General features: G+C 50.0%; 1 protein-coding gene across 3 annotated transcripts in view; it reads right to left on the reverse strand.

Moving 5' to 3' along the window:
• The window catches only part of LOC140388118 (ATP-binding cassette sub-family C member 9-like), a 299,102-nt gene extending 276,602 nt beyond the window's left edge, over window positions 1–22,500 (reverse strand). For all 3 annotated transcript variants that reach the window (XM_072471781.1, XM_072471779.1, XM_072471780.1), the window contains exon 1: window positions 22,333–22,500. In XM_072471781.1, coding sequence (XP_072327882.1) covers window positions 22,333–22,474 — 142 coding nt within the window. In that variant the 5' untranslated portion in view covers window positions 22,475–22,500. The remainder of the gene's footprint in view (window positions 1–22,332) is intronic.
• Window positions 22,501–25,446: the final 2,946 nt, after the last annotated feature.

Here is a 25,446-nt window from a genome sequence, read left to right on the forward strand (position 1 = left end):
CCACTTCCACTCCACCGACCGCAACACGTACTTCCTGAACTTGATTGACGAGTACTCCCGGTTCCCATTCACCATCCCCTGCCCAGACATGACCGCAACCACCGTCATCAAGGCCCTCCAGGGTATCTTTACACTGTTCGGGTTCCCCGCGTACATACAGTGATAGGGGGTCCTCCTTTATGAGCGACGAACTGCATCAATTCCTGCTCAACAGGGGCATTGCCTCAAGCAGGACGACCAGTTACAACCCCCGGGGTAATGGGCAGGTAGAGAGGGAGAATGGAACGGTCTGGAAGACCGTTCTACTGGCCCTACGATCCAGGAATCTCCCAGTCTCCCGCTGGCAAGATCCTTCTTTTAAACAACGCGTTTGACTCCCTGTACTAGTGTTGGAATATTGTCAGGGCAGTATCCAAAGCGTTTTCTTAATATCACTTGGACTGAATTGAGTTGGCTGAAGACAGGCAACTGCCTGATGGGACCTTGGGAGAAGACCAAGATGGATCATCCATTTGGCACTTCTGTCTGAAGATGATTGCAAACACTGACATCCTGGAATCATAGGGGAATCAAGGGTTATGAGGATATAGCAGGAAAGTGGAACTGAGGATTCTCATTTCAGATCAGCCATGATCTCATTAAAGAGCAGAGCAGACTCGATGGGTCACATGGCCTACTTCTGCTCCACTGTCTTATGGTCTTATTGGGCTCCCTCATCAACATAGGGATGTTTGTGGGACCAGTTAGCACTTGGGGCAAAGGGAATCAAAAGACATGGGGGGAAGGTGGGATTAGGCTATTGAGTTGGATGATCAACCATGATCGTGATAAATGGCAGGCTCGAAGGGCCAAATGGCCTCCTCCTGCTCCTATTTTCTGTGTTTCTACCTCCTGTTCTTGTTTGTTTTTTAGTTGTCCACCACTAATCATGACTGGGCTTGCAGGACTATAGAACTTTGATCTGATCCATTGTCTGTGGGATCACTTAGCTATGACTGGACCATGCTGCTTCCGTAGTTAAGCATGTTTTAATTCCTGTGTTTCAGCTTCACCATGTTGGAATCTCATTATTATACATGCCTGGTGTTGCCCTTGTTATGTTCTCCTGCACTCCTCATTGTAGCAAAGTTGATCCCTTGGCTTGGTGCTGATGGTAAAATGAGGAATATGCTCAGGTGCGAGATTACCTATTGTGGTGGAGTTGTTATGCCACATGGAGTGCAGCGGTTCAAGAAGGTGGCTCACCACCACCGTCTCAAGGAAAATTATGGATGGACAATAATTGGCGGCCTTGCGAGTGACGCCCACATTCCACAAACAAATAAAAAATTGCTGCTGCTGTTTACCAAGAGAGCCTCATAGATTCCCAGCTTTGATCTGTTAGAACTGATCTGAGTCTATCCTACGTAGCACATTCATAGTACCACGCAACACAATAGAAGGTATACTCAGTGTGAAGATGGGACTTCTACTCGACAAGGAGTCTGCGTTGATCTTTCCTACCAATACTGCCATGAACTGATGCATCTGCAACAGTTCGGGTGGTGAGGACGAGGTCAAGTAGGATTTTCTTGGTATTGTTTTCCTCACCACTTGCTGAAAGCCATGTTCAGAGAACATAGAACATAGAACAATACAGCGCAGTACAGGCCCTTCGGCCCTCGATGTTGCACCGAAACAAAAGCCATCTAACCTACACTATGCCATTATCATCCATATGTTTATCCAATAAACTTTTAAATGCCCTCAATGTTGGCGAGTTCACTACTGTAGCAGGTAGGGCATTCCACGACCTCACTACTCTTTGCGTAAAGAACCTACCTCTGACCTCTGTCCTATATCTATTACCCCTCAGTTTAAAGTTATGTCCCCTCGTGCCAGCCATATCCATCCGCGGGAGAAGGCTCTCACTGTCCACCCTATCCAACCCCCTGATCATTTTGTATGCCTCTATTAACTCTCCTCTTAACCTTCTTCTCTCCAACGAAAACAACCTCAAGTCCATCAGCCTTTCCTCATAAGATTTTCCCTCCATACCAGGCAACATCCTGGTAAATCTCCTCTGCACACGCTCCAAAGCCTCCACGTCCTTCCTATAATGCGGTGACCAGAACTGTACGCAATACTCCAAATGCGGCCGTACCAGAGTTCTGTACAGCTGCAACATGACCTCCCGACTCCGGAACTCAATCCCTCTACCAATAAAGGCCAACACTCCATAGGCCTTCTTCACAACCCTATCAACCTGGGTGGCAACTTTCAGGGATCTATGTACATGGACACCTAGATCCCTCTGCTCATCCACACTTTCAAGAACTTTACCATTAGCCAAATATTCCGCATTCCTGTTATTCCTTCCAAAGTGAATCACCTCACACTTCTCTCCATTAAACTCCATTTGCCACCTCTCAGCCCAGCTCTGCAGCTTATCTATATCCCTCTGTAACCTGCTACATCCTTCCACACTATCGACAACACCACCGACTTTAGTATCGTCTGCAAATTTACTCACCCACCCTTCTGCGCCTTCCTCTAGGTCTTTGATAAAAATGACAAACAGCAACGGCCCCAGAACAGATCCTTGTGGTACTCCACTTGTGACTGTACTCCATTCTGAACATTTCCCATCAACCACCACCCTCTGTCTTCTTTCAGCTAGCCAATTTCTGATCCACATCTCTAAATCACCCTCAATCCCCAGCCTCCGTATTTTTTGCAATAGCCTACCGTGGGGAACCTTATCAAACGCTTTGCTGAAATCCATATACACCACATCAACTGCTCTACCCTCGTCTACCTGTTCAGTCACCTTCTCAAAGAACTCAATAAGGTTTGTGAGGCATGACCTACCCTTCACAAAGCCATGCTGACTATCCCTGATCATATTATTCCTATCTAGATGATTATAAATCTTCTCTCTTATAATCCCCTCCAAGACTTTACCCACTACAGACGTGAGACTCACCGGTCTGTAGTTGCCGGGGTTGTCTCTGCTCCCCTTTATGAACAAAGGGACCACATTTGCTGTCCTCCAGTCCTCTGGCACTATTCCTGTAGCCAATGATGACATAAAAATCAAAGCCAAAGGTCCAGCAATCTCTTCCCTGGCCTCCCAGAGAATCCTAGGATAAATCCCATCAGGTCCCGGGGACTTATCTATTTTCAGCCTGTCCAGAATTGCCAACACCTCTTCCCTACGTACCTCAATGCCATCTATTCTATTAGCCTGGGGCTCAGCATTCTCCTCCACAACATTATCTTTTTCCTGAGTGAATACTGACGAAAAATATTCATTTAGTATCTCGCCTATCTCTTCAGACTCCACACACAATTTCCCATCCCTGTCCTTGACTGGTCCTACTCTTTCCCTAGTCATTCGCTTATTCCTGACATACCTATAGAAAGCTTTTGGGTTTTCCTTGATCCTTCCTGCCAAATACTTCTCATGTCCCCTCCTTGCTCGTCTTAGCTCTCTCTTTAGATCCTTCCTCGCTACCTTGTAACTATCCATCACCCCAACCGAAACTTCACACTTCATCTTCACATAGGCCTCCTTCTTCCTCTTAACAAGAGATTCCACTTCCTTGGTAAACCACGGTTCCCTCGCTCGACGCCTTCCTCCCTGTCTGACCGGTACATACTTATCAAGAACACGCAGTAGCTGATCCTTGAACAAGCCCCACTTATCCAGTGTGCCCAACACTTGCAGCCTACTTCTCCACCTTATCCCCCCCAAGTCACGTCTAATGGCATCATAATTGCCCTTCCCCCAGCTATAACTCTTGCCCTGTGGTGTATACTTATCCCTTTCCATCATTAACGTAAACGTCACCGAATTGTGGTCACTGTCCCCAAAGTGCTCTCATACCTCCAAATCCAACACCTGGCCTGGTTCATTACCCAAAACCAAATCCAACGTGGCCTCGCCTCTTGTTGGCCTGTCAACATATTGTTTCAGGAAACCCTCCTGCACACACTGTACAAAAAACGACCCATCTATTGTACTCGAACTATATCTTTTCCAGTCAATATTTGGAAAGTTAAAGTCTCCCATAATAACTACCCTGTTACTTTCGCTCATATCCAGAATCATCTTCGCCATCCTTTCCTCTACATCCCTAGAACTATTAGGAGGCCTATAAAAAACTCCCAACAGGGTGACCTCTCCTTTCCTGTTTCTAACTTCAGCCCATACTACCTCGGAAGAAGAGTCCCCATCTAGCATCCTCTCCGCCACCGTAATACTGCTCTTGACTAGCAGCGCCACACCTCCCCCTCTTTTGCCTCCTTCTCTGAGCTTACTAAAACACCTAAACCCCGGAACCTGCAACATCCATTCCTGTCCCTGCTCTATCCATGTCTCCGAAATGGCCACAACATCGAAGTCCCAGGTACCAACCCATGCTGCCAGTTCCCCTACCTTGTTTCGTATACTCCTGGCATTGAAGTAGACACACTTCAAACCACCTACCTGAACACTGGTCCCCTCCTGCGACGTCAAATCTGTGCTCCTGACCTCTATACTCTCATTCTCCCTTACCCTAAAACTACAATCCAGGTTCCCATGCCCCTGCTGCATTAGTTTAAACCCCCCCAAAGAGCACTAACAAATCTCCCCCCCAGGATATTTGTGCCCCGCAGGTTCAGATGTAGACCATCCTGTCTGTAGAGGTCCCACCTTCCCCAGAAAGAGCCCCAGTTATCCAGAAATCTGAATGCCTCCCGCCTGCACCACCCCTGTAGCCACGTGTTTAAATGCTCTCTCTCCCTATTCCTCATCTCACTATCACGTGGCACGGGCAACAACCCAGAGATAACAACTCTGTTTGTTCTAGTTCTGAGCTTCCATCCTAGCTCCCTGAAAGCCTGCCTGACATCCTTGTCCCCTTTCCTACCTATGTCGTTAGTGCCAATGTGGACCACGACTTGGGGCTGCTCCCCCTCCCCCCTAAGGACCCGGAAAACACGATCCGAGACATCACGTACCCTTGCACCTGGGAGGCAACATACCAAACGTGAGTCTCTCACGCTCCCACAAAATCTCCTATCTGTGCCCCTGACTATAGAGTCCCCAATTACTAATGCTCTGCTCCTCTCCCCCCTTCCCTTCTGAGCAACAGGGACAGACTCCGTGCCAGAGGCCCGTACCCCATGGCTTACCCCTGGTAAGTCCCCCCCCCCCCACAAGTATCCAAAGCGGTATACTTGTTTCTCAGGGGAACGACCACAGGGGATCCCTGCACTGACTGCTTTTTCCCTGTCCCTCTTACAGTTACCCACCTATCTCCAATCTTTGGTGTAACTAATTCCCTGAAGCTGCTATCTATGACCCCTTCTGCCTCCCGAATGATCCGAAGTTCTTCCAACTCCAGCTCCAGTTCCCTAACTCGGTCTTGGAGGAGCTGGAGATGGCAGCACTTCCTGCAGGTAAAATCAGCAGGTACGTCCTTCAGGACTGGGTGAATGATGCGCAATCAATTGCACAAAGACGCAGATTGGATACAACTGTGGCTTTATTGCAGTCAGATGCATGGCCTCCTGCTGCAGCTGGCGAAATGGTAGGGCAATTGAGGTCACGCATATTTATACAGATCTTAGTGGGCGGAGCCAGCCGGCAGGGGCTACCGGCGAACCTGTAGTACAGGTCCTACCTTACATCCCATAATAGTGGTTCACCACATTCACCCCCTGTTAGAAATGAGTCTGGCGGGGGTGATGTGAAACTATATACACATAGTGCAATTATGTACAGTTTAAGAATGGGGAAAACAAGGAAGAAAAAAAAGAAAAGTCCATGTTGACGGTCCGACGTCTGTCAAAGGTTCAGCCGATCCGGTGCTTTGGTGCTTCATTGGGAGCGGCGTAACGGTGGCGGCGAGGTCGGTGCTGGCGGTGGTGGCGGTGGCACCGATGGCGGTGGTGGCGTTGCTGATGCTGGCCAGTCATCGGGGAACTACCCGAGTGTGCCAAAATCCTCTTTGTCCTCTTGTGCGAGAAGTGGGTGGGGTTGGTCTGGTGGGGTCAATGTTGGCAGCACGGTGGGAGGGGGGGGCGCATGGATGGGGGAGTGTGTTGGGGTGGAACCTGACGGTGCCAGGTCCCTGAGTGAGACAGTATCTTGGCAGCCGGTGGGGAACTCAACGTAGGCATATTAAGGGTTGGCGTGGAGCAGGTGAACCCTGTCCACCAAGGGGTCCGCCTTGTGGAGTCGGACATGCATACGGAGAAGGAGGTGTGAGCCAAGTCGGGAGATACACCCCGGATGTGGACTTCCTGGGGAAGGTAAAAACACGTTCATGGGGTGTGGTATTAGTGGCGGTGCACAATAGTGACCGGATGCAGTGCAGAGCGTCAGGGAGGACCTCCTGCCAGCAAGAGGCTGGGAGGTTCCTAGACCGTCGGGCCAGCTGGACAGCCCTCCAAACCGTCCCATTCTCCCGTTGTACTTGCCTGTTTACCCGGGGATTGTAGCTGGTCGTCCTGCTGGAGGCGATACCCCTGCTGAGCAGGAACTGAAGCAGCTCATCACTCATGAATGAGGATCCTCTGTCACTGTGGATGTAGGTGGGGAAACCGAACAGAGTGAAGATGGTGTTGAGGGCCTTGATGACAGTGGCAGACGTCATATCGGGGCATGGGATGGCGACGGGGAATCTGGAGTACTCATCGACCACACTGAGAATGTACGTGTTACGGTCGGTGGAGGGGAGGGGCCCTTTGAAATCCACGCTGAGGCGTTCAAAGGGGCGGGAAGCCTTCACCAGGCGCGCACGGTCCGGCCGGTAGAAGTGAGGCTTGCACTCCGCACAGACCTGGCAGTCCCTGTGACTGTCCTTTCTTCCTCGACGGTGTAGGGCAAATTGCGAGCTTTGACCAGATGGTACAATCGAGTGACCCCCGGGTGACAAAGGCTGTCATGTAGGGCCCAGAGTTGGTCTACTTGTGCGCTGGCACATGTACCTCGGGAGAGGGCATCTGGGGGCTCCTTGAGTTTACCGGGGCGATACAAAGTCTCGTAATTATAGGTGGAGAGCTTGATTCTCCACCGCAAGATTTTATCATTTTTGATCTTGCCCCGCTGTGTGTTATTGAACATGAAAGCTACCGACCGTTGGTCAGTGAGGAGAGTGAATCTCTTACCGGCCAGGTAATGCCTCCAATGCCGCACAGCCTCAACGATAGCTTGGGACTAATTTTCGACGGATGAGTGTCGAATTTCAGAGGCATGAAGGGTGCGGGAAAAGAATGCCATGGGTTTGCCTGCCTGGTTTAGAGTGGCGGCAAGGGCGACGTCCGATGCGTCGCTTTCTACTTGGAAAGGCAGTGACTCGTCCACTGCGCGCATCTCGGCCTTGGCGATGTCTGCTCTGATGCGAGCTAAAGTGAGTTGTGACGCGACCGCGAGAGGGAATTGGGTGGACTGAATGAGAGGGCGGGCCTTGTTTGGGACCAAATGGGCGTAGTAGGAAAATAACCCCAGGCAGCGTTTGAGGGCCTTTGGACAGTGGGGGAGGGGGAGCACCATGAGGGGGCGCATGCGGTCGGGGTCGGGCCCGAGAAGTCCATTTTGGACTACATAGCCGAGAATGGCTATCCGGGTCGTGCTGAACACACACTTCTCTTTGTTATAGGTCAGGTTGAGAAGAGAGGCAGTGTGGAGGAATTTATCGAGGTTGGCATCGTGGTCCTGCTGGTCATGGCCGCAGATGGTGACATTATCTAAGTACGGAAAGGTGGCCCGCAAACCGTACTGGTCGACCATTCGGTCCATTTCCCTTTGGAAGACCGAGACCCCGTTTGTGACGCCGAAAGGGACCCTAAGGAAGTGATAGAGCCGACCGTCCACCTCGAAGGCAGTGTATGGATGGTCCGACTTCCTGATGGGGAGCTGGTGGTAGGCGGATTTGAGGTCAATTGTTAAGAAGACCCGGTACTGCGCAATCTGATTGACCATATCAGATATGCGTGGGAGGGGGTACGCGTCGAGCTGCATGTACTGATTGATGGTCTGGCTGTAGTCCACGACCATCCTGTGTTTCTCCCCAGTTTTAACCACTACCACTTGGGCTCTCCAGGGTCTGTTGCTGGCCTCGATAATACCCTCCTTAAGCAGCCACTGGACTTCGGACCTGATGAAGGTCTTGTCCTGGGGGCTGTACCGTCTGCTCCTGGTGACGACGGGCTTGCAATCCGCAGTTAGTTTGGCAAAGAGGGAGGGGGGGGTCGACCTTGAGGGTCGCGAGGCCGCAAACGGTAAGGGGGGTAGGGGCCCGTCGAATTTGAGGATGAGATTGCACTGGAAGTCCAGGCCCAACAAGAGTGCAGCGCAGAGATTAGGAAGGACATAGAGGCAGAAGTTACTAAATTCTACGCCCTGGACTATGAGGGTGACTGTACAGAAGCCTCAGACCGGGACGGAGTGGGATCCGGAGGCTAGGGAGATCCTTTGATTGGCAGGATGGACTGCAAGGGAGCAGTACCTTACCGTATCTGGGTGTACGAAGCTTTCGGTGCTCACGGAGTCCAGCAGGCACGAGGTTACGTGGCCGTTGATTTTCACTGTTGTCGACGCGGTGGCCAGGTTGTGCGGGCAAGATTGGTCCAGCGTCATCGAAACGAGCTGCGGGTAGCCATCAGATGCTTCGGGTGGCGGGCGGGTGCGGTTCCAATCTCGGGATGTCCGGAGACCCTGTGGGAACAAAATGGCGGTGCCCATGGTGTGCACATTGCAGGGTCGGGACAAGATGGCGTCGCTCATGGGGCGCACGTGGCCGAAGGGGGACAAGATGGCGGCGCCCATTGGTCGCACATGGCCCCGGGAGGAGAAGATGGCGGCTCCCATTGTGCGTTTGACATGGGTGAGGGGGCGATAGCCGGCGCGATCGCAATGACTGCGCAGGTCTGGCACACAGCCGCGAAGTGGCCCTTCTTACTGCAAGAGGTGCTTCTGCTGACCGCAGAAGTAGCAGCAGGGTTCCCCCGGGGTGCACGGATCGGCGTGCGGCACAGGCGTATTGGGAAGGCAGGGCCCCAGCTGAGGAGATCGTCGGCGGGGACCAGGAGGGGTAGGAAGGGGTAGAAGGGTGGGCAGCGCGGCGGGAGGGGTAAGATTGTACATTACGGGATGCGACCGTCATGGAGAGCGCCGAGGTTTTCGTCTCCGCTTGTTCGAGTGTGGCCCCTTCCAGTAATCGTTCTCGGATGCGGTCCGACGCAATCCCCATCACGAAAGCATCGCGCATGAGGAGATTAGCGTGTTCAACGGTCGTAACGGCCTGACAGTCACAGTCCCGGACGAGTGGAATTAGGGCGGGCCAGAAGTCTTCGATGGACTCACCAGGTAGTTGCGAGCGGGTGGCGAGTACATGCCTGGTGAAGAGCGTGTTCGTCTTTTGAGCATAGTGTTCTTTAAGGAGTGCCATTGCTTTCGCGTAAGTCGAGGTGTCTTGGATCAATGGGAACGCTGGCGCTCAGTCTGGAGTACAGGATGTTTATCTTCAGAGCCTCTGTTGGCGCAGGGTCCGCAGCGTTGATGTAGGTCTCAAATCATGCTAGCCAGTGAGTAAAGTCGTTTCTGGCGTCAGGCGAGTGCGGATCCAGCTGCAGGCGATCTGGTTTGATTCTGATATCCATTTTGTGGAAAAATCTGACTGCAATAGATTGATGCATGATCAATTGCACAAAGACGCAGATTGGGTACAACTGTGGCTTTATTGCAGTCAGATGCGTGGCCTCCACCTGCAGCTGGCGAAATGGCAGGGCAATGGATGTCACGCATATTTATACAGATCTTAGTGGGCGGAGCCAGCCGGCAGGGGCTACCGGCGAACCTGTCGTGCAGGTCCTACCTTACATCCCATAATACAGTGGTTCATCACAGTCAGCTCAGTCAGTAGTGGTGCGACTGGAGTCACTCTCGGACAGAGTACATTCTGCGCCCTTGCTACCCTCAGTGGCTCGTTCAAGTAAGTGTTCAAAGTGGAATAGCACCGATTATGGAGAGAGAGAGGCATGAGGCCATGGAGGGATTTGAAAACGAGGATGAGAATTCAGAAATTTTAGCATTGCTTCACCGTGGGCCAGTATAGGCCAGTGAGCACGGCCGTGATGGGTGAATGGGACATTGTGCCCAAAAGAACACGGGCACCAGAGTTTTTGATGACTTCAGGTTTATCGAGGGCAAAATGTGAGAAGCCGGATGGGAGATTCCAGGAGCCAACCTGAGCAATTTGCAGCCCTCGCTCTTCAAATTCACTTCAATTCCCGCAGCCATTTGGCTCGCCTGCTGTGTTTGGTGGAAAGATAGGTGTGAAAGTGACCATGATGTTCAACAATCATGGGCTCCATGAGATAGAGAACCTGAATTTCAGTATTCAGACCTCCCTTCACTTTGTACCACATTTGAATGTCACACAGTTTAAGGTTCCCTGTTAGAGAAACTCAATAACGAACAGAAGACATTGAATATAATCCACGCATCCCAATGGTGCAGCATTTGGAGCTCACCAGATTCACCAGCTGTAACTCTTCGCTGGTTACAATCCATAGAGTCACCTCCTCATTAGCTGCTGTGTGACCATTTGGTTTACCTTGTTATTGTAAGGGCACTAAGGCAATCTCAAAGCTTAATCCACGACTTTGTTTCCTCCTGTAATAACTCCAAGAGGCGTGGATTGAAAGGCCAAACTGGTTTATTTTTAAATGAAAATAAAGCCGCTACCACGGCAAACAAAACAAACGTCCCAGTCCAGGACTATCGAGAACTGACGGTCTGGGATCTACATTTAAAGGTCCCGCTAATGAGCCTCAGATGAGTGGTCCTCTGCCCGCACACCACGGGAACTCGTATTCTACAAAGTCTGCAGGAAGATCAATCAGCGATTCCCCCGCGATCCTCTTAAGGGTTATCACATCCCCTTTTTCTGTTAATCCAGTTGGCTCTGTTAAAATGGGCGGCGTGGTCATACAGTGGTTAGCACTGCTGCCTCACAGCACCGGGGACCCGGGTTCAATTCCTGCCTTGGGTGATTGTCTGTGCGGAGTCTGCACGTTCTCCTCATATCTGCGTGGGTTTCCTCCGGGTGCTCCGGTTCCCTCCCACCAGTCTCGAAAGACGTGCTTGTTAGGTGAATTGGACATTCTGAATTCTCCCTCAGTGTACCCGAACAGGCGCCAGAGTGTGGCGACTCGGGGATTTTCACAGTAATTTCATTGCAATATTAATGTAAGCCTACTTGTGACAATAATAAAGATTATTATTAAAAAAAGATGTGTAGCTTAGGTGGCTTGGTCATGCTAAATTGCCCCTTAGTGTCCACGGTGTGCAGGTTAGGTTGAGGGGACAGGATGGGGTGGGTGGGTGAGTGGGCCTAGGTAGAGTGTTCTTTTGGAGGATCGGTGCTGACTCATGGTCCAAATGGCCTCTGTCTGCACTGTAGGGATTCTATGATTTACAAAATTGCACAAAAATGCTTTTTGCAAAACCTGGGGCAAATCCCAAACTAACACACTCAGAGAGGAATGAGTTGGGGAGGGGTGTTGCTTTAAAATAACAGCATTCAGTCTTTCCACCTTTATCCTGCTGGTATTCCATTGATCCCCATTTCAACTGCTCACGAAAGTGCAATGGCTGAAGCACCTACCAGAAGCAGGCAGGCACCTTAATTTATACTAAAATGAGTGCAGGTTATGTCAGTGCGACAGTGATTGGATTTAAACTCGCGTTTCAATTCACCATAACTTTCCAGACAGGTGGAAGCAGGTCAACAGCAGGAGGTGGGAGGTTGTGGGAGCGAGGGGGGTTGAATAAGTCATAATCCTCCAGCCACCCATATCAAGGACTCTCATTCCTCTTGTCTCCCACAAGCCCATCCTGAAACTTTCTCCCCGCCACTTACCTGCTCACTGGCAGACCTTCCATTGCTGCCGGGCAGCTCGGAGACCCCCTGCTGGCCAGCTGCAGACATTCCATCTGCTTCAAGCAGGTAGCTGACCAGTGACATTTATTGAGGCCCAGGAACTAAACTAGCCAGGGCCTGACATCTGAGTCGCCGAGTGTGTTTCGCACTCATTCCCTCTTCTTGCCTGCCTGAACCTGCTGGGAGTTAAAATAGACGCCTTCATTTTCAATCATTCCCAGAAAATTGGAAATTCAGAAAATTTCCTGTTCATTCAAATGCTGCTGCTGGTCTTGATTTATGCATTAAACTGATGGCGACGCCTCTCTGACTATTGTCATTTTTGAAAAAAATGAAGAACCTTAAGCAGGATTCTCCGACCCTACGCCAGGTCGGAGAATCGCTGTGGAGTGGGCCCGAATCACGCGACGCCGATTCTCCGGTCGCACGGCACCGGATGGGGGGCCCCCAAACGCCCCCCCCCCCCCCGCCCCCCCGGTGATTCTCCACGCTCGACGCGCCAAATGCCCGCCGAGTTCGGCCGAGTCCCGCCGGCGACGTTCACGTGTGGTCCTACCCGGCCGGTCCTCGGCTTTCATGCTGCGGGGGCTGTCCTGGTGGGGGGGAGGGGGGATCCGAATCCGGGGGGGCTCCACGGAGGCCTGGCCCGCGATCGGGGCCTACCGATCGGCCGGCGGGCTTATCCCGGGGGGGGGCCTATGTTCCTCATCGCCGGGCCCCTGTAGGGCTCCGCCATGTTGCTTCGGGGCCGGCATGGAGAAGGCAACCCACGCACATGTGCGAAGTCACGCCGGCCGTGCTGGCGCCCATATCGGCAGCTGGAGCTGCATGAAGCGCTCCAGTGCCGTGCTGGCCCCCTGTGCGGCGCAGGATTGCTGATCCTAGGGGAGAGATGCCGCCATCGCAAAACGCTCCGGCGTTTACGACAGCGTCAACACTTAGCTCCAGGATCGGAGAATCCCGCCCTTATCTGTTTCATAAATAGATTAATCTGTGGTCTTTTCATTATCCCAGCTTGAAGGCAATGACCCAGTACAATCCTATCAATTGGACACTGCTTTCTTCTCCTGGTCTGCTTACAGCCACACAACACCTTTGGGGTCTCCTGATGGTGCTACAGAATCTTTTTTTTAAATACATTTTATTCCAAACACAGATACAAACAGCAAATACTAATTCAAAATAAACATGTTTGTCAATTTTCCCTAGTTTTCACCCCTAAACCCCCTCAACCCCCCGCCCCAACCCCCGCCACATCAACCAGCCGCGACCCCTGGCGATGCTGCCGATCTCCAACTCAGTAAAATCTGTCACCGGACAATCAGAGAAGCAAAGGTCACAGCATCGGCCCCCTTCCCCTCCAGCAGCCCGTCAAGTCTGACACCCAAAAAATCGCCACCAAAGGGCACGACATCATCTTGACCCTTACTATCCCCGACAGAGTCTCAAACACCGCCACCCAGAAATTCTCCAGCTTCGCACACCCCAGAACATATGAGGGTGGTTCACCTGACCCCTCCCACGCCTCTCGCATACATTCTCTACTCCCGGAAAAACCCACTCATCTGGGTCCGTGCCATATGGACCCTGTGTACTACCTTGAACTGTATAAGGCTCTTCCTCACACAAGAGGTCAAGTCGACCCGATGCATTATTTCACTCCAGACACCCCACCCAAACCCGATCCCCAGCTCTTCCTTCCACTTCCGCTTAATCCCTTCCAGTAGTGCATTCTCCTTCCCCCCAACTACCCATATATGTCCCCCATCCTCCCTCCCCCCACCCCACTCCAATCTGGCAGCAACAACTTTTCCAACAACGTATACTTAGGTCACCGAGGAAACGAGGGTAAATCCCTCCGTGAAAAGTCCCGCACCTGCAAATATCTAAACTCACTCCTCCTTGGCAACGCAAACTTATCCTGCAGTTCCTCGAACTCCGAAAATAACCCCTCTACATACAGGTCCCTCACCCGCTCTATATCTTCACCACACCACCTCCCATACATTGCATCCATCCCTCCGCGCATAAACTTATGGTTCCCCCATATTGGCGCCAATACTGACATATGTCCAAGCTTAAAATGCCTCCTCAACTGGTTCCAAATTTTGATTGATGACACCACAATGGGACTGCTCGTGTAGCTTCCCAAAGAAAACGGTAGTGGAGCTGTCGCCAGGGCCCTCAAACTTGTCCCCCTGCAGGAGGCCTCCTCCGCCCGCATCCATTGTGACCCCCCTCCCCATCGTCTCACCTCAGTATTTGCCGCCCAATAATAATGCCACAGGTTTGGGAGGGCCAGCCTGGCCACCCGCCTCCCCCTCTGCAAAAAGGCCTACCCTCAGCATCTTGCCTGCCAAAGAAATCAAATTCAGTAATCAAGTTATCCACCCTTTGGAAAAACACTTTGGGAAAGAAAATTGGAATGGTTGAAAGATAAATAAAAATCTTGGCAACACATTTGTTTTCACTGTCTGTACCCTTCCCGCCAGTGATAGCGTTAGGACACCCCACCTCTTCAAATTGGCACGGTGGCACAGTGACTAGCGCTAGTGCCTCACAGCACCAGGGACCCGGGTTTAATTCTGGCCAGAGGTGACTATCTGTGTGCAGTTTGCACGTTCTCCCCGTGTCTATGCGGAGATCCTCCGGGTGCTGCGGTTTTCTCCCACAGTCCAAAGATGTGTAGGTTAGGTGGATTGGCCATGTAAAATTGCCCCTTGTGCAGGTTAGGTGGGCTTATGGGGATTGGGGTGGGCCAGGGTGTGGTGCCCTTTCGGAGGGTCGGTGAAGACTCGATGGGCTGAAGGCCTCCTTCTGCACTGTAGAGTCTATGAAATCCCCTTTGACCTCCTCTACCAGACCAGTCAGATTCCATTTATACACAGTTGCCCAGTCATGAGCCACCTGGATCCCCAAATACCGAAACCTTATCCTTGAATGGCAAGGCACCAAGATACACACTTCTCCCCGAGGCATTCACCAGGATAACCTGGCTTTTTCCTATGTTCAATTTATACCCAGAAAAGGCCCAAAATGTCCCCAGCAAGTCCCTAATTCTCCAGTGGATTTGCAATGTAAAACAATAAACCATCGGTGTACAACACCCTTTGCTCTCTACGCCACCCCCTCACAATCTCCTGCTACTCATTCGAAGCTCAGAGCACAATCGCCAAAGGCTCAATAGCCAACGCAAACAACAGACACAACGGGCATCCCTGCCTTGCCTCCTATGCAACCTAAAATACCCTGAATTCATCACATTTGTCCACACACGCCGTGGGAGATGCATATAACTGCACCCATGCAACGAATGTCGGTTCAAACCCAAACCTCCTAAGAATCTCGAACAAATATCGCTGCTCAACCCAATCAAAGACCTTCTTTACATCCATTGATATGATCCCCTCCGGCACTCTACTCCGCAATGGGGTCTTAACCGCATTCACTAACCTCCTGATGTTATTTGACAACTGCCTCCCATTAACAAACCCCATCTGATCCACACCACCCTCCAACCACCTCGCAACAGCTTGGCCAATACCTTCACATCTGTATTCAATAATGAGTTGGGCCTGTAAGACCCACACTCCATTGGATTCTTACCCGTCTTTGGGATCAAGGAGGTAGAAGCCTATGTCAGCGTAGCTGGCCACTACCCCCTCACCAATGATTCATTAAACATACTCAAAAGATGAGATGCCAACTCTGCCAAAAACAGCTCAGAAAATTCAACCAGAAAGCCATCCAGCCCCAGCGCCATCCCCATTGCATCAACCCCTTGTACTCCTGCAGCCCCAATCATGCCTCCGATGCCTGTCTCTTCTCCTCTTCCATCTCTGGAAACACCAACCCATCCCATATCTGCGTTCTCCCCCGAGGCTCAGATCCACACAAGCCCCGGTAAAAGGCCTGAAATGTCTCCTTGATTTTCTCCAGCACCGTCACCAACTAGTCCCCTGCCGCCCTCACCTGCGTAATTTCCCCTTTCGCTGCCTGCCGCAGGGAGGTTTCTGGACTGATGAAATACTGCTGGTGGTTCCTGTGTTATCTATGAATATGTTACACCATCACTTACAGTCTTCACTTCCATCTCATATTTCATACATTACAAAAGTACAACCCTTCAAAAGTACTTGGTTATCTATCAAGTGCTTTGGAACATCCTGAGATTGTGAAAGGCGCTATATAAATGCGATTCTTAGGGCAGTATAGTGGTGCAGTGGTTAGCACTGCTGCCTCACGGTGCCGAGGTCCCAGATTCGATCCCAACCCTGGGTCACTGTCCGTGTGTAGTTTGCACAGTCTCCCCGTGTCTGCGTGAGTCTCACCCCCACAACCCCAAGAGATGCACAGGGCAGGAGGATTGACCACGCTAAATTGCCCCTTAATTGGAAAAAATGAATTGGGTACTCTAAATTTACTTTAAAAAATTTATTTAATTTTTTTAAAAAAATAAACGCGATTCTTTCTTATTGTGTAGTCATGTCCATTATGTACAGTTACAGACATGATTTTCTATTGGATTTATGCCAACTGTTTGGCATAGCTCCAGGAGGCAAGGCAAGAGGTCACTCCTGGCATTACTATGCCAGCCCTGCATACTCCTCAGTGAGTCTAAGATTTTCAGTCATGCATGGCAAGAACATAAGGTATATCGGCCCAATATGGCTGCTCACAGTCTAATCGGGCACAAATAATGAACACACACCAGCAGATTTCTTTCCCATAATTTGCATTTGACGAGTGCTGGTGTAGACCTTGGCATCCAGGATTGTTAAGGCAGCAGGGAAAGCCTTTGAAAATTGAAGCCAGTGCCATAGCCTGCACCAGTGATCACATAACAAATCCTTGTCTTGTTTTAGGTAAGATTGGTTTTCCTTTCCTTACCTGTCTAATCCTTTGGCTGCCAGATGCAATGGATGCTAATGTACGATGCTTACCCTGGTCATCTTCAATCCATTACCAGGCATGTTTGCAAGGGCCTTGCCTAAAATATTCTAAACTTGATGCCATAAAATTCCCTGGGTTAGGCTGATGAAGAGCAGATGCCAAGGATGCCACATGAGATTTCGCCAGGATTATATAAAAGCCAAAATACCTGTCTGACACATCCAAATCTGACCATTGCTAATAACCTATCAAACGGGGAGGTGGTGGTATTGTCACTGGACTAGTAATCCAGAGACCCAGGGTAATGATCTGGGGACCCGGGTTCGAATCCCACCATGGCAGGTGTTGGAATTTAAACTGAATGAAATGCCTGCAATGAAAAGTATAACAATGACCATGTTGATTATTATAAAAACCCATCTGGTTCAAAGGAAATCTGCCATCCTTACCTGGTCTGGCCTACATGTGACTCCAGGCCCATAGCAATGTGCTTGACTCCTAAATGCCCTCTGAAATGCCCTAGCAAGCCACTCAGTTGTATTAAATCACAAGAAAACACAAAAAAGGATTGAAACTGGACGGACCACCCGGTATCGACCCAGGCAACGGCAAACTCATCCCTGTTGACCCTGCAAACGCCTCCTTACTAGCACCTGGGGGCTTGTGTCAAAGTTGGGAGAGCTGTCTCACAGACTAGTCAAGCAACAACCTGACATAGTAATACTCACAGAATCAGACCTTACAATGTCTCAGACACTACTATCACCATTCCTGGCTATGTCCTGTCTCACCGACAAGACAAACACAGCAGAGGTCGTAGCACAGTGATATAGACTCGAAGATGCCATGGGAGTTTTCATCATCGACTTTGGACCCCATGACGTCTCATGGCTTCAGGGTAAACAAGGCCAAAGAAACCTCCTGCTGATTACCATGGTCCGGCCACCATCAGCCAATGAATCAGTACTCCTCCATGTTGAACACCACTTGGAGGAAGCGCTGTGGGTGGCAAGGGTGCAGAAAATTTTCTGGGTGGGGACGTCAAAGTCCATCACCAAGAGTGGCTCAGTAGTGCCACCACAGACTGAGCTGGCTGGGTCCTACAGGATATAGCTGCTAGACTGGGACTGCAGCAGGTGGTGAGGGAATCAACAAGAGGGAAAAACATACTTGACCTCATCCTCACCAACCTCCCTGCTGCAGATGCATCTGTCCATGACAGTATCAGTAAAAATGACCGCCGCACAGTCCTTGTGGAGACAAAGTCCCATCTTCACATTGAGGATACCCTCCATCATGTTGCGTGGCACTACCACCCTGCTCAATGGAATAGACTTCGAACAGATCTAGCAACTCAAGACAGGGCATCCATGAGGCTCTGTGGGCCATCAGCAGAATTGTACTCAACCAAATCAGTAACTTCATGGCCCGGCATATCCCCCACTCTGCCATTACCACCAAGCCAGGAGATCAGCCCTGGTTGAATGAAGAGTGCAGGAGAGCATGCCAGGAGCAACACCAGGCATACCGAAAAATGAGGTGTCAACCTGGTGAAGCTACAACACAGGACTACTTGTTTGCCAAACAGCATAAGCAGCAAGTAATAGACAGAGCTAAGTGATTCCATAACAAACACATCAGATCTAAGCTCTACAGTCCTGCCACATCCAGTGACAGGTGGTGGACAATTCACTGGAAGAGGAGACTCCACAATTATCTCCATCCTCAATGATGGAGGAGCCAAGCACATATGTGCAAAAGGCAGGGCTGAGGCATTCACAGCAATCTTCAGCCAGTAGTGCCAAGTGGATGATCCATCTCGGTCTTCTCGGAGGTCCCCAGCATGACAGCCGTCAGTCTTCAGCCAATATGATTCACTCCACATGATATCAAGAAATGGCTAAAAGGCATTGGATACTGCAAAGGCCCCTGACAACATTCCGGCAATAATACTGAAGACTTGTGCTCCAAGACTTGCCTCACCATTAGTCAAGCTGTTCCAGTACAGCTACAACACTGGCATCTACCAACAATGTGGAAAATTGCCCAGGTGTGTCCTGTACACAAGAAACAGGACAAATCCAACCATGTCAATTACTGCCCTATCAGTCTACTCCCCAGCATCATCAAAGAAATAGACGGGGTCATCAACAGTGATATCAAAGTGGCATTTACTCAGCAATAACCTGCTCACGGAGGCTCAGTTTGGATTCCGCCAGGATCACTCAGCTCTTGACCTCATTACAGCCTGAGTTCAAACATGGACAAAAGACCTGAATACTACAGGTTAAGTGATAGTGACCGCCCTTGACATCAAAGCAGCATTTGATCGAGTATGGCATCAAGGGGCCCTAGCAAAACTGGAGTTAATGGGAATCAGGAAGAATATTCTCTGCTGGTTGGAGTCATACACAAAGGCTGTGGTGGTTGGAGGTCAATCATCTCAGCTCCAGGACCTCCCTTCCATCATAAGGTCAGAAGTAGGATGTTTGCGGATGACTGCACAATGTTCAGCACCGTTCGCGACTTCTCAGATACTGAAGCAGTTCATGGCCAAATGCAGCAAGTCCTGGACAATATCCAGGCTTGGGCTGACAAGTGGCAAGTAACATTAAAGCCACACAAGTGTCAGGCAATGATTATCTCCTATAAGAGAGGATCTAACCACTGCCCCTTGACATTCAATGGCATTACCATCACTGAATCTCCCATTCTGGGGTTTACCATTGACAGGAAACTGAACTGGAATAGCCACATTAATACTGTGGCTACCAGAGCAGGTCAAAGGCTAAGGATCCTTTGGCGATTACCTCCCCTCCTACCCCCCCCAAAACCTGTCCACCATTTACAAGACATAAGTCACTTGCCTGGATGAGTGCAGCTCCAACAGTGCTCAAGAAACTCGACACCATCCAGGACAAAAAAGCCCACTTGATTGCTACTCTTCCACAAATATTCAAACCCTCCACCACCGATGAACAGTGGCAGCCATGTGTGTCATCCACAGTGTACCAGTAACTCACCAAGGTTCCTTAGACTGCACCTTCCAAACCCACAACCACTACCATCTAGAAGGACAAGAGTAACAGATACCTGGGAACGCCACCACCTGGAATCTCCCTTCCAAGCCATTGACCACCCTGACTTGAAAATATATTGTCGTTCTTCCACTGTGGCTGGGGCAGCATCCTGGAACTCCCTCCCAATAGTACCGTGGGTGTAGCTACACCTCAAGGTCTGCAGTGGTTCAGGAAGACAGCTCACTGCCACATTTTGAAGGACAACTAAGGGATGGGGAATAAATGCTGGCCTAACCAGCGACACCTACAGCCTTTCAATTAGTTTTTTAAAAAAGAGGTGGCGTGATTTCATTTTATGCATGACTAGTTTTACTTTGGTGGATAATACTGAACATTAAAATGAAATAGCCATAACCCCCGATGACCATCGGCTGCTTTCCCCTTTGATGGGAAGAGCTGACTGATGGTAATTTAACCTGAGGATGACCACACCTCAGGCAAGGGGTATGGTGAGAAGGCAGGCCTTCATGAATAACCTCAGCCCATGTGGGAATTGAACCCACACTCGGCCTCAGTCTGTATTACAAACCTGTTGTCCAGCTAACTGAGCTAAACCAGCTATTAAAATAGATTTCATATACAATCAAACATTTCACTTCAAAGAAATCCGTCCATTTGTTCCTAAATTCTTGAGAAATCCTATTTTTAAAAAAAAAATTTTAGAATACCCAATTATTTTTTTTTCCAATTAAGGGGCAATTTAGCGTGGCCAATCCACCTACCCTGCACATCTTTGGGTTGTGGGGGTGAAACCCACGCAGGCATGGGGAGAATGTGCAAACTCCACACGGACAGTGACCCAGGACCAGGATTTGAACTCGGGTCCTCAGCACCACAGTCCCAGTGCTATCCACTGCACCACATGCCACCCGAGAAATCCTATTAATGGGCCAGGATCAACTGACCATATCATTTTATGAATGTCTTGAGCTCAGTAAGGAGTTAAACAGTTTTGAATAATTTGAAATCGCTATTCTGTTAGCTGCTAAAGTGATTTATACCCTACAAAATCCTTCTGTTTCTCTCGTAATGAGATGTTAAAAGAAATCAGAAATCCAGCTATTTCGGCTTCCAAGCTTGTCTGATGGGGTTATCAGGTCACATAATGTGTATATTTATTCTCATTGCAGTTAAATGTTTTGGTCAAAATTCTTTAAAATTCCGTAGGGAATAAAATCTGGTGACCCCAGGAGGAAAGTTCTAACTTATAACAAGGAACAAGACTAAAACATGGAAGCAAAATTACCCGGAAGGGTAAAAAAAGTTAAGTTGCTCATGATGATATAGTAAGTAATCACTTCCTCTCATGCCATCATACTGATGAATCATGATTAAGATTTCCCGCGAGGGTCTTTGAAAGAACCAAAAGAACATTCTGCATTTGCAGAGCATCTTTCATGACCTCACCACTTTACAGCCAATGATGTGTAGCCACTGCTGATATTTGGGCAAAGCGGTAGCCAATTTACACACAGGAAGCTCCCACATACAACAACTTGATAATGAGCGCACAATATAACCGGGATCTCCGTTGTGGGTCTGCCCCGCTACCACTGCGAGCAAGTGCGGAGAATTCGGCGTGCTGTTCATAGGCGACGGGATTGAAATCGCCCCACGTCGCCGGGAAACCCGTGGGCAGCTCAGGGATGGACATAGGTCAGAACACCAGGGAGAGAACTCCCCTCCTCTTTTTCAGAATATTACCTTTTGCGGTCGCCCAAGAGGCAGAGAGGGCCTTGGTTTAACAACACAATCAGAAATGAAAATGCAGCACTCCCGCAGCACTGCACTGGAGCATCGTTTAGATTGTGTTAACACACCTCTGAACGGGATTTGAAGCATCAACAAAAGCTCAGGAGTGAGTTTGTGTCCAAGTGAGCAACAGCCAAAGGCCTAAACAAAAGGAATAAATCAAGAAAAGGGCCATTTATTCCATCAAGCCTTTTTTTTCTGCAAGCGTGATAATTCTTGCATTAGCCACATAACCCTTTTTTTTATTTTTGTGGTTGAGGTGGACAACATTGCATGTATTGCACATCCTGATGGCGCCAGCTTCTCCTTTTATTGCCACTGCCAGAAGGTCTGAGTGAGTCGCCAGGCCACTTTGAGGGGGTATTAATATTCGACCACAGAGTTGGTTTTCGGCCACTCACTGACTTGGCAAGTGCATGGGTTCCTTCCCCCTCCCTGAAGGGCATTACCGCTTTGATTATGCCCCAGGAATGAGCACTCCAGGTTTCTGAACGGATGAGGACACCGTCTCTTTAAGAGATCTCACAGGGAGGAAGCCAGGTTCCAGTGCACCCAACAAGCAAAAGTGGCACAAGACTGCAGTCAATCTGTCAAATCAAAGCTGCCCGTGTCACCATGGGTGGGATCCTCCATGACCCCAGCTTTCCATTCCCGATCACTGCGCTCTTAATAACGTTTCATTTACTCACCGATGAATAAGATGGGCAAAGTGATGAAGAGGAGAAAGACATGAGGGACGAGATTGAGGGCATCCACGAAGCAGCCGTTGTTCAGGACTCCCTTGTCGACGTTGTACGCGTCGGCTGTGTCATTCCCACAGAAATACATCATGTCTTTGATCAGCAGCCCTCGGTAACTCAAAGAGGGGGGGGGGGGGGGACCGTCCTCCAGTCAACCCGCGATCCTCAAGTCATTCATTCCCCGTTAGTGCAGAGATTAAGGCAGCTGAGCCCCAGTGTTTATATAGGCATAGTCCAGATGACGTGAGGGGGAAACCGACCACAGAGTGCCTCGCCCCCTCCTGGAGTGAACACACACACACTGGTCCCATCCAAAAAAAACTATTGCAAACATACACAATATTCGATAGTAATTACCTACGTGTAAGTCTGCTCGATCTTTGATTATTTTATTGCTTTGCAAACAATTGCAGAAAAGTCTCGCCTATTTGTATGATCTATTAGGAGGTTCCATACAGCACTCCTTCCTGTAACGAATTTAAATAGCTCGGTGATGATACTTTGTCACTGTCAGACAAATAAAGTAAGGGTCGCTTTGCCCCCAGCGTCTGTCCAAGAGGATGCAGAATGATGTGTCGTCCGCAAGGTCCAGGTTAAGGAGTTGTATTTTCAAGTTATGTCTTGCAGTTGTCTTTGTGGGGAGGGGTGAGGGTGTGGGGTGAGTTATCTGAAGTCTTCATAATTTAGCATTTTAAATAACCTAACTGCTACTTTAAATCAATAATCGAATCATAAAATGGTCACAGTGCAGAGGGCCATTCAGTCCATCGTATCTGTGCTAGCCCTCAGAAGGAGCATTTCACCTCCTGTCACTCGCCCACCTTCTTCTCACTCAAACATATTCTTCCTTTTCAGATAATAATCCAGTTCCCTGTTGCCAGCCTCAATTGAACCTGCCTCCACCACACTCTCAGACAGTGCATTCCAGATCCTAACCTCTCGCTGTGTGAATCTGTCTGCACCACACTCTCAGACAGTGTATTCAAGATCCTAACTGGATAGAAGAGGGGCAGAAATGGTTGTTGGAGGTCCCTGGTTATAGATGTTTCAATAAGATTAGGGAGGGTGGTAAAAGAGGTGGGGGTGGCATTGTTAATTAGAGATAGTATAACAGCTGCAGAAAGGCAATTTGAGGAGTATCTGCCTGCTGAGGTAGTATGGGTTGAAGTCAGAAATAGGAAAGGAGTTTTGTTGGGAGTTTTCTATAGGCCCCCCAATAGTAGCAGAGATGTGGAGGAACAGATTGGGAAACAGATTTTTGGAAAGGTGCAGACGTCACAGGGTAGTAGTCATGGGTGACTTCAACTTCCCAAATATTGAGTGAAAATTCTTTAGATCAAGTAGTTTGGATGGGGTGGTGTTTGTGCAGTGTGTCCAGGAATCTTTTCTAACACAGTATGTAGATTATCCGACCAGAGGGGAGGCCATATTGGATTTGGTACTTGGTAATGAACCAGGGCAAGTGATAGATTTGTTAGTGGGGGAGCATTTTGGAGATAGTGACCACAATTCTGTGACTTTCACTTTGGTAATGGAGAGGGATAGGTGCGTGCAACAGGGCAAGGTTTACAATTGGGGAAGGGTAAATATGGTGTTGTCAGACAAGAATTGAAGTGCATAAGTTGGGAACATAGGCTGTCAGGGAAGGACACAAGTGAAATGTGGAACTTGTTCAAGGAACAGGTACTACGTGTAGCGCACAATGACTTACACGAGATGAGAAGCGATGAAGTCTATCTAGGCTTTATTAAGCGAGACTAGTTCCCTAGCAGCTCAGTAACAGAATGAGGCTGCGGGAAGAACTCAAGCTCTTATACTCCGCCTTCAGGGCGGAGCCAGAAGTCGTCAGATCCAACCAGGACCCGGGACCTGTCAGCCAATAGCCTCTCGGCTTCACAGGTACCATATTACCCCTAATACATACCACCACATTCACCCCTTGTTAAAAAGGAACCCGGCGGGGTGGTGGTTTGCATGGTGGTAGGGGTTTACAAGGCTGGCCCTGGAACAAATTTCGGACTGTGGCTATACATATTTAGCCCAACATTTAGCTATGTACAAGTTTGTCAGAACTATTTACAATAAGGAAAAAAACATTGTTTTACAACAAAATTCTTGCTTTCTTGGTGTCACGCGGATTCCACGAGTCGAGCGGGCGGTCTGGTCTTCCTCGTCGATCGCCTCAGCCCCGGTGGTGGTGCAGGTGCTTGCTCGGGCGTTGTCGTCTCCGGGAGCGTTTCGCTGTTTGTTCCTGTTTTACTCCTGGGCGGGCACGGGAGGAGGACCGATCCCCCCGGGAAGGGAGCGGTCGTGGGGTGCGCCGGTGGCAGGGAGGGGGTGATTGGTGTTGGGGGTGTGTGTGTTGCCGGCGGGCACCAGGTCCCACAGGGAGACCATGTCCTGTCGGCCGTCGGGGTACGCCACATAGACGTACTGCGGGTTCGCGTGGAGAAGGTGAACCCTCTCGACCAACGGGTCCGATTTGTGCGCCCGCACATGTTACCGGAGCAAGATGGGTCCTGGGGCTGCCAGCCAGGTCGGCAGCGACGTTCCGGAGGAAGACTTCCTAGGGAAGGCAAGGAGGCGCTCGTGAGGCGTTTGGTTAGTGGTGGTACACAGCAGCGACCGGATGGAGTGGAGAGCATCAGGGGGGACTTCTTGCCACCGGGAAACTGGGAGATCTCTGGACCGTAGGGCCAGTAGGACGGTCTTCCAGACCGTGCCGTTCTCCCTCTCTACCTGCCCGTTGCCCCGGGGGTTGTAGCTGGTCGTCCTGCTCAAGGCAATGCCCTTGCTGAGCAGGAACTGACGCAGCTCGTCACTCATGAAGGAGGACCCCCTGTCGCTATGGATGTATGCGGGGAAGCCGAACAGTGTAAAGATGGTGCCCAGGGCTTTAATGACCGTGACCGCTGTCATGTCGGGGCAGGGAATGGCGAAGGGGAAACGGGAGTGCTCGTCCACCACGTTCAGGAAGTATGCGTTGCGGTCGGTGGAGGGGAGGAGCCCTTTGAAATCCAAACTGAGGCATTCAAAGGGGCGGGAAGCCTTGAGCAGGTGCGC

The sequence above is a fragment of the Scyliorhinus torazame genome, chromosome 13 (assembly GCF_047496885.1).
Source record: "Scyliorhinus torazame isolate Kashiwa2021f chromosome 13, sScyTor2.1, whole genome shotgun sequence".
In the NCBI taxonomy this organism is placed as follows: Eukaryota; Metazoa; Chordata; class Chondrichthyes; order Carcharhiniformes; family Scyliorhinidae; genus Scyliorhinus; species Scyliorhinus torazame.